At 36.4% G+C, this 9,750-nt stretch overlaps 1 protein-coding gene across 1 annotated transcript in view; it reads left to right on the top strand.

The window, feature by feature from the left end:
* The first annotated feature begins 2,830 nt into the window (after positions 1-2,830).
* Positions 2,831-9,750, top strand: part of Polr1C (RNA polymerase I and III subunit C) — a 31,060-nt gene continuing 24,140 nt past the window's right edge. The window contains exons 1-3 of the mRNA XM_083119998.1: positions 2,831-2,965; positions 7,970-8,041; positions 8,574-8,681. Coding sequence (XP_082976124.1) covers positions 2,906-2,965; positions 7,970-8,041; positions 8,574-8,681 — 240 coding nt within the window. The 5' untranslated portion in view covers positions 2,831-2,905. The remainder of the gene's footprint in view (positions 2,966-7,969; positions 8,042-8,573; positions 8,682-9,750) is intronic.

The raw sequence follows: 9,750 nt of genomic DNA, 5'->3' as shown, positions 1-9,750 counted from the left end.
TATCCATGTCCATCTCATATCCATGTCCATAGCTTTTTGTTGTTCTACAGTCATTCAATATAAGTTTCTGCCAATATCATAATGTATGATCGAATTTCTATAAAGCGGGCCAAATTATACGTATGTATTTTTTTTAATGTTGCTTTCTACTAGTAAAACACCTCAACACGTAGGCTCACCGCAGATGGCCAACAGCTGTTTATATCACTCGTGAACATGACCCATGTACATCTTACGTAGTTGTTCCTAATTCTGCAGTCATTCAATAAAAGCTTTTTTGCAGTATCATGTACGATGAGATTTATGATTAAACTTCTATATTTATTCTTTAATGCTGTTTTCATTAGTAAAATATTTACACGTTAATGTTAATGAAATATTTCACGTCATATGAAAACGATTTTGTCAGACAATGTTTAAAGTTCACTTTATGCTCAGATAGTCTAATCGGGATTGAAGCTACATTTTAAACTGGGGTCTAAATCACTGGGCAAGGTGCCTCCACCGAGGATCGAATCCGAGACAGGAAGCGATTTCCTTACCAGGATTTAACAAGGAATGAAAGGATGGCTGAATAACATAAATAAAACATACTCCATAGTGCATGTTCTTTGTTTCTTGGTTTCTATGTTGGCCAGCTTGAAATAATCTTGGAGTGACAGATAAGTGGTGTCGCCCTCCTCAAAGTAAGCCTATTGACACCGAAAGTTCCGGGTTCGAACCCCAGCCCAGAGATGAGTGGTAATCTGTATTTAACCTCTTGTCAATTACTCTAATCACCATCCATCCTCCGTCGTTGCCTTGTAACGATACCTGGTGGATCCCACTTTAAACTGTAGATCCAGTCCCGATTAGCTTATCTGTACGTAAAATTCATTCATCCTCGCTGTCAATACTAAGTAATTAGGTATAAAAGATGCATAAAATACAACAAAGCGTGTTAGGCAGTTAAAATATTAAAATTGAATTAATAAATTATAAAATATAATTACTCCATGCTAATTTATAAGAAGTTATAGCATTTTAAAATTTGTTTGTTCCTTAATGGGAAAATAACTAGTAGCTTATTTCTTCTGTTCATTCTCATGTTAACAGATTTGTTTTCTTGGATAAATAAAATTGAACGTGTAACTTAAAAGGTTTACATGTGCACGAAGCGGAAGAGCAACTCGATCGAGTATCGTGGTGAGACAAGATGACTTGGCACATCGTTTCAACTCGTGAATGAGAATGCATATCTTGTTCGCGATTTGATTTCAAGTTAAAAACACCTGTCTGGTCTTGTTCGCTTATCGATTTCAAAGCATAAATCGGTATCGTTACTCCAATGAGACGAGATTCTCGGACAGTACATTTTACACAGAGTGTCTCTCATCATCTCACCAACTTTGAAAGGGTTGGCCCTGTTTTCATTGCGATTTTGTAATGTCCTGCTACTTGTGAAACTGATTCACTTCCAACAATTTCAGTCGCCTCTGTGGAGGAGTGGTTAGAACACTGCGCTAAGAGGAATCTCGGAATTGAGTGTCACTTCATCAATTTCATTATATCATCACTGATTTTCATGTTCGCGATTAGCCAAAGTGGCAGAAGAGCAAAGCCTTGGCAAAAGTGGTATCCCGAGCCGCTATGTGTTTCCACCGAATATCGGCCTCAGGACTCCCTGCCCTCGTGCCGCGATGTGCTAACCACTCCGCCACGGGGGCCGGCCCTCCCCATCACATCTGTTTTATACTAAAGGCTATGATTGAATATGAATTTAAAATTTTGTGTGCGTCACTTAGGCTATTTTGCACCCTTCACTTTATACGGGATCCAGCCCCTTACCAGAACTAAAATAACATAACTGTAATGTCCTGTAGTAACTAAAATATTAAAATAATCTGACCGGATCCCACTTTAAACTGTAGGTCCAGTCCCGACTATCCTATCTGCACATAAAGTGGACTTAAACAATAACAACTCAAAATAGGCTAATCGGAATATTGTAATCAAGAGGTCTGTGCCTAACACCTTCCCAAAATTTTTACAAGACTCCCCTAATATTTTTACTAACATTTAATTTCTTGTAATTTTAGCGCTAATGGTTTGGCCGAACTTGAAACTACAGGGCAAATTTGTTGGCTGTTCCTCGCTGCCCGTCATGGGCTGAGGTTGCGCGCTCTCTCTCTGCAAACAACACTCGCGAGTCGACTCTTTCCTTCGTTCAAAGAGTCGCTAAAGTGTGCCACGACTCTTTGAACGAAGGAAAGAGTCGACTCGCGAGCATGCTCCTTCCCCTCTCATCGTACACGGCACGTTTCAGCCAGCTTTACTCAACTAGGGGTAGGGAAAAGGAACAGAGAGACTCCCCCTCCCTCTCCTCTCCAGTCCCCATTTGCTGCCCGCAGAATCGACTTGCTTTCTTTCAAAAATTCCGGCCGCCAGGCGAGTATACACTTGCGCATGCGCCTTCCTCGCAAAATTCGTGGAAAGGAGAGGGAATAATGGAATAATAGTTGCTTGGCGGGCGGAGGAGTCGTGGCACACATACGACTCTTTGAACGTGTCGTTCACCGCTCACAAGAGAGAGTCGTTACTTTTGAACGACTCGTTCACGAACGACCCATCACTAGTTATGAGGCACTGCCCGAGAAATGCCAGCTCAGGATCATTGTAGAACTCGTTAGGAAGATAATTATTTTACGGAATAAAACGACTCACGTTCATCATGAGATGAATTATTGTTTATTGTTTTTCTCTATTCCCATTTTGAAAAGTTTCGTTGTGATGTTGTACGAAAGAGCACTGCCAGTTACAACCATAGTCAGTAATCTGTGGATGCGTGCAATGCAATGTGATTGACTGATTCCGGCAAGCTTATCGAATAGCAACGTTACGTTTAAAACGTTTAGTAGCCTTAATTATGAACAACATAGAAGAGAGAAGAAGCCGAGTTGTGCTGAGGGAACATGATTTATTACATGTATGATGATTATAACTATATTACTCGATATGCATGTATTTATAGTTGGTGCAAGGCCGATACTAAATGCTACCGGTAAAGTTCTCATCTCCGAGAAACGTGTACGGTACTATTATCATATGAGGGAAACACCTATGAATCATATATTTCGGATTTCTTTACATTGCTAACGTGTTCTTTTCGAATGTGGAACATTTCCTAAAGTGAAATAATGCATATCAATGTCTATTTCTTAGATTTACGAGTACTTACTGTTACTTGTTGTTTCGAATCTGTAACACATTATGGCCGTGATAGCGTACTGGTTTAGGGGGCGTTCTGAGTGTTTTGTCGATTTGGAACGAGTTTACAATACCGGACCACTCTCCAATTTCTATGAAATTTCGACTATTCACTAATTGTGAACTCCTAATCACGAATCTGCATGTAATAATTGGCGGTCAAGTATGGAAATCGAGAAAAAAACGAAATAAAGTATGTTTTCTTAACGTAACGTAACCCTACCATAAGAACAATAGCTCCACGGAAGACGCCATATTCCCAACATGAAGAAATCAACAGGCAAGATAAGGTATCGTTCTCTTAGCTAAAATATTAATTTTTCTTTGTATTTATGCTAATGGAACCTAACCTAACAGGCCTAACCTAACCTCGTAGGCATTCCTCGTCTGTCGTCAACAAGATTGTTGTGCGTAAAGGAAGACCATTAGCTAATTAATTGCGAAAGAAAGATGGTTCCGAATTGCTGTGTATGGACAATCACCGTGGTAAATCGCAAGGTTATTTTACAAGTTGTACACGTAAATGTACAATTTTAACAAGTGACCGCCAAATATGAACTACAGAGACGTCATCAGGACACCGAAATTAGTAAGTAGGCGAAATTTTATAGAAATTGGAGAGTGGTCCGGTATTGTAAACTCATGCCGTCGATTTATGCAGTGTTGCAACCTCGTTCACCGGAAAATATCCATTTTCGTGCCCGGATTTGAAATTCTGCTAATACGTCGCAAACCATTGACGTTAGCCTCACAAACCATTGACGTTAGCCCCAAAAACCATTTACCGTAAGGTTAGGTTAGGTTAAGTTAGGTTAGGCAAGCATAGTTAAAAAAAAGTAAAAAGTACTCGACACGTCATGTTCTAGTGAAAACACGGCGAGGCTGAAACACTGGCTACGAGGTTGCATCATCTTAACACACGGAACATTGCACTCTCGTGCAGAAAGCAAATGGCGGGAGCAGAAACAGCGTGTCGGACAGAGATTTTCGCAGAAAACAACGTGCATTCACATTAAAATGGATCAAATCTACATTCAGGAACTTCCACAACACTAAAGAAAATGATTTCCGTAAGTACTTTCTCCTGTAAATTTGAAGGAATCCGTTTCCCTCATACGATAATGTTACTGAAAGTACTTACCGAACTGACTTTCTGTAGACTTTTCAAAGGTCGTGGAAGTGTTTTTCCCCTTCGTTTAATTTATTGGACCGGTAAATCGTGTATTTTTCAAGATGAATGTGTCTCCGATGAACAAAAGCTGTTGCGTCTATGTCCTACTACGTGAACCAAATCTTGTGTGCGTTTGATGACGTAACGTCCACCCAGTGTTTCTAACCATGCTGTTTTGTAACTGTAAACGTTGCAGAATTATCTTGAATTTTTCTGATGTTGAATAACAATATGGTACTATTATAGTATGGGGGTGACACCTATAAATCATATATTTCACACTTTTTTACATTGCTAACGTACCAATTTTGAATGCGGAACATTTCCTAAGGTGAAATAATGCATTTCTAACTAAGATAATGTCTATTTCTTACATTTACGAGTACTTACTGTTACTTGTTATTTCGATTCTGTAACACATTATGGCGGGCGATAGCGTACTGATTCAGGGCATGTTGTGCGAGTGTTTTGTCAATTTATGCAGTGTTGCAACCTCGTTCACCGGAAAATACCTACTTTTGTGCCCGGATTTGAAATTATGCTAATATAATACAATGGTACAATTGCCTAAGTTAGCTACTGTCAAGAGTTGACTGCTCTCGGTCGCTCCAGTAGCAGTCCAAAGACAATGGATACGGGCTTTTCTGACGCTCGCTGAGGAACCTCAGGGGAGGTTAAGAAGATTGGCGAGGATTGAGGAACCAGCAAGACTTTCCTCAATCAGCGATGCCAATCCCAACAAAATGTTACTAAACCAAGAACAATTTGATCTTTGTTGGCACTTAGCACCATTTCTAGCATAATCTGCAAACGCCAATCCCTGGGAGAGGGAAATCTAATTCAAAGGAATATGTTTTCAGGAAATAAAATTATGTTCAAATCTTATTTCTACTGCACCAACAGACATGTTTCAAACGAAAGGGAGTATGCCGATCCAGTGGAAAGCTTTTATACAACCATGTCAAAATCCATCCTCTATCTTTTCTTCATCCTGCCTGATTTAGTTCGTCAGGAGATTTTATGGTAGGAAATCTGTAGAAAGTTGGGGGTAAACAATTTTCTCAAACCTTTTTATGTTCGATGTTGAACCCATGTCGTTTGTTGCACCATTTAAAACAATTTAGGGGAGGGGAATTTACGCTATTATATAACTGTTAAAAATAATTTGCGCAAGTTTAAAACTCTAGAAAAGCAGATGCAGAATTACAATTATCTGAAAAAAAATTTATTAATAATAAATCCTACCACAATAGAGAAGCATTTAGCATAATTTCAAAGTTTAAGCAAGTTAAAGTTTATTATTGTCAATCCACACGACAGGGAGGGGGAAGGAAATATAAATTCTTGCAAAATCTGAAATATTGTCAATTTTTATAGGTTCAAATTTAAATATTTCATAGTTCAAAGTGAGGAGCAAGGGCCCCTTGAGCATGTGCCTGCAGCTAACATTCTAAATGCAATGGGTAGTCAAGCAAGACATGTGAATGTAATTGAACCCATTTTTCAAACCTTCCTTGGTTTACTATAACTTCTTCCTAAACTCTGAAAAAGCCACGAATCGCCACTTGTGCCGTCGGTCATTAGTATAACAATAATGTGCATAAGGCATGATTGTCAAGGCATGGGAGTTGAGTGCACATCAAAAGTTTTTTGACTGTTCTATTTATTACAGGTAATTTTATAACACACACTTCTCCTGGACAGCACCCTAGGAACAACAAAGTCAAGCTACATGTTTCGGTCATAATGACTAACATGAAGTGATTGGTATCTGCCAGTTTCGGTCATTATGACTGATGAGGCCTTTAAGGTCATTCCATGTTGGTGAACCAATGAAGAACACTAATTTTATTCATACTTAATTGTCATGAAGTACCACGTAAGGTAGGAAAAATTGCAGATTTGTATCTGTTGTAGTTCTCTAGTTAGAACCCTCTAAAATATGGAAAAAAAACAACACAATTTTCGGCGCACATGCAATTGTAAAAAAACTCATAAATCAAGCGAGAATTGACGTAGAAGGTTGGGATATGAATCAAATTGTTGCTTTTGCTATGAGCTTTAATTAGATATATTACATGACTACTTTTCAATATTTTTTTTCATTTCCAGGTCATTCACATTTTTTTGAAAATAGAATTTTTAAAAAACCTATATTTTGAAATTTTTTTAAAAAATACACATAGAAACCCACATATTTCAACATAAGTCTTAGAAGTTTTGTTATGAGATTGCAATAGGATCATAGTTTTTGACATGTACCTAGGTATAAACAAATACTATATACTAGGTAAGACCATATGACATGGGAATATTGCAATGTAAATTCCATTCTTTTGTAAAGGGTTGTTTATCAAATTGGCCAAATGGTGAAATAATGGGTATGTACGAAAGGGGCGTAACTTCGGGTCTCGCTTTTTTGGGGGGAGGGCAAGTTTTTAACAAATATTTGTTAAAATATATTTTAAAACAATTGAAAAATAAAAAAAACTTTATTCTCGATTTTTGTGGAATTCGTGTTCAATACTATCGCAACCATACCACCTGCAACGGTAAGAGATGAATTTTGTATAATTGCGAATGTGTGGTTACAAGCCACCACTGAAGTACACGATGATATATGTATATTAAATATTACATTTAATGTTTTAAAAATTTTAACGACAGTATACAGATGGTTGTTGCAAATACTCATGTAGGAGTATACAGAAGGGGATAATCATTCTTCAGAAAGAAATGCAGTATGTCATCACTAACACACTGAAGTATTTTTTTAACAGACATAAATAGAAATCGAACCAAGTGAAAAATGTATTCCATGATTTGGGCCTAGTCCAACAATTTGAGCTTTGGCTGATTTGGCCACCTCAATGGCTGAGCATATTCATTAGACTCACAATCTCACCACCTTAAGTTTGGGTTTGAGTTACGGCCTGGGGAAGTGTGTATTATTTTTTAATGTCCCTTAATCAATCTTATCTAGTCATCATTCATCTTCATCATCCTGTTAGCATACAAAGGTGGGAAAGCAACGCAAAATTAGAAAAATGTAAAATACAGGCAGGTAGAAATCAAGCACCAATCAAACCGTCATTATTCCCTCTGTCTCTGAAATAAAATGAAAGAAATACTGTAGAATTGGTGGTGCCATATCACCACCCATGTGCCTATGCCTATACTATTTTTAGCATTGCATTTAATCATTTTCTTTTCATCATTTCATGATTGTCATTATTACTAATTTTAAATGAGGATTTCCACATGCATTAAACTTCTATTTTGGCAGATTATCTAAAGCATTAGGAATTATAGATATTGAATATGTAAATCAAGATGCAACATAAATGTTAATAGCATCGCTTTTTATAGATGTGAGCAATGATCAACTTAACACCATTGGATATTAATTACATTAACAGTGAAAACACATAACTTGATAATATATTCCAAATGTGATGTCAGTTCAATTTTTTTTTGTCACTAACTATTGGTGAATCTCAATAAGAGTATAACACAAATTGAATTTAGTTTCAACTTTCTTTGTTGTTTCAGACATCATCATCCGATTATCCAGGAACATACCATGGATATGATGACACATGGAGCCTTGAGAAATATAAGGAGGTATGGCAAGTTCTGTCACTGATATTGAAAGGATCGGAGGTTTCTAATTAGTGTTCTATGAAACCATTTTTTATGAATAAAATAAAAACTTTTTGTGATGGTTATAGATGTTGATATATAATGAAGAGTAGTTTTTCTTCTAAAAAAAATCAGTATCTAACCTAATATTTTGTGTACAAGAGATGGAAACTATAACTATGTGTATTATCATCATTATTTTCTCCTCATTTCCTTGTAATCAAAGGGTCCAAGGTTCGATACCCGGTGGATGCACATAGTGGTTTAGATCCCACTTTAAACTGCAGGTCCAGTCCCGATAAGCCTTACTGTCGATATGTGCATAAAGTGGACTTAAAACACCAATTCAATCATTATTTTTCTAATGTATTTGTATCATTATAATGAAACTAGAAGGAATATGCCTCCAAGCACATATGTATTCAGTAACAAAATGCATGCTGTAAACTTGAGAATTCATTGTACATTCCCTCATACTAATGTATATTTTTTATTAATACTTCATATTTTCCAGAGCCTACAGATGAGAATTATACGATACAATGACACTGAAATGGAGTTTGATCTGATTGGTGTTGATCCAGCAATTGCTAATGCCTTCAGAAGGATTCTGCTATCTGAGGTAAACAGTTCTTCATATATGGCTAGGATGTACAAAATCAATAGGTAAATTGTCTGTCACGGTTTTCTTTTCTTTTTAACTTATTTTTACCTTTCAATGATTGAACCTTCAGCTGTGTAAATCAAAGTGAAGAAACATTGTGCTGGCTACTTGATCTTCTATCATCTTTGCCACCAGGAGACTAGAGAAGAGACAACGGTTATTTAAGTACTAAGATAACACTGACTGTTGTTTTTTTTTAACATTACAAACTAACCAATCTCACCTGTATATTCAGATTTTATTTACATTTCTTTGTTAATATATTTAATCTTTAAACTCTGGATCTAACATACTGACCTGAAGAGAAGAAAAAATATGCCTATTGAATAATTGGAAGTTACGCGTATAATATTACTATATACAACTTCTTCAAAATGGGCTCAATAATAAATAGATTTGAAACTATTGGTTACAGGAAATTGTAGAATTTCCTATCCTATCGCTGATGGAATCATGAGTGCTCTTCTAAAAGTAACAAATAGAGGAACAGCTCAGCATCCACCTACTTATTTGGTAGTTTCTTTCTGTTCCGGCTTTCCTTCCTCCATCTTGAACTTGTCTATTTCACCATCCAGTACAGATCCAAAATCGAAAGAAGAAGGGTGATTTCATCTCAGATCATACAGATGCTGTTCACTCACCATCATGGATTTTACTGAAAAAAAATATGTTAAAGGCCCACATGATACATGTCCAAAAATAAAAAAAAATCTTTTCTGTTGATTTGTTACAGTGTTGCAAGCTCGCAAAGACAGACACTATTTGCTAAAAAAAAATAATTAAAAAATTTAAAAAATGGTAGCGATTTGAGGTTTCCTTTATATGAAAGCTTGTTCAAAACACTTCCAAAACCTTATTAAGGAACATATTCTTGAAATTCTCTTCAACTCTAAAATTAAAAATTAAAATACAAAAATTTGAAATTTTTTTAAAAAAATTAGATGTTTTTTTAAAAAAAGTGAAGAATCAAAGGACATGAGTTTTGCTGTAATAATAGAATATGGAAGTTTGACCAACTATTTGCAAT

This window comes from Lepisma saccharinum, chromosome 3 (genome assembly GCF_977018435.1).
Source record: "Lepisma saccharinum chromosome 3, izLepSacc3.1, whole genome shotgun sequence".
In the NCBI taxonomy this organism is placed as follows: Eukaryota; Metazoa; Arthropoda; class Insecta; order Zygentoma; family Lepismatidae; genus Lepisma; species Lepisma saccharinum.
Note: the sequence above shows the minus strand (reverse complement) of the source record. Positions and strands in the feature narration are given on the sequence as shown.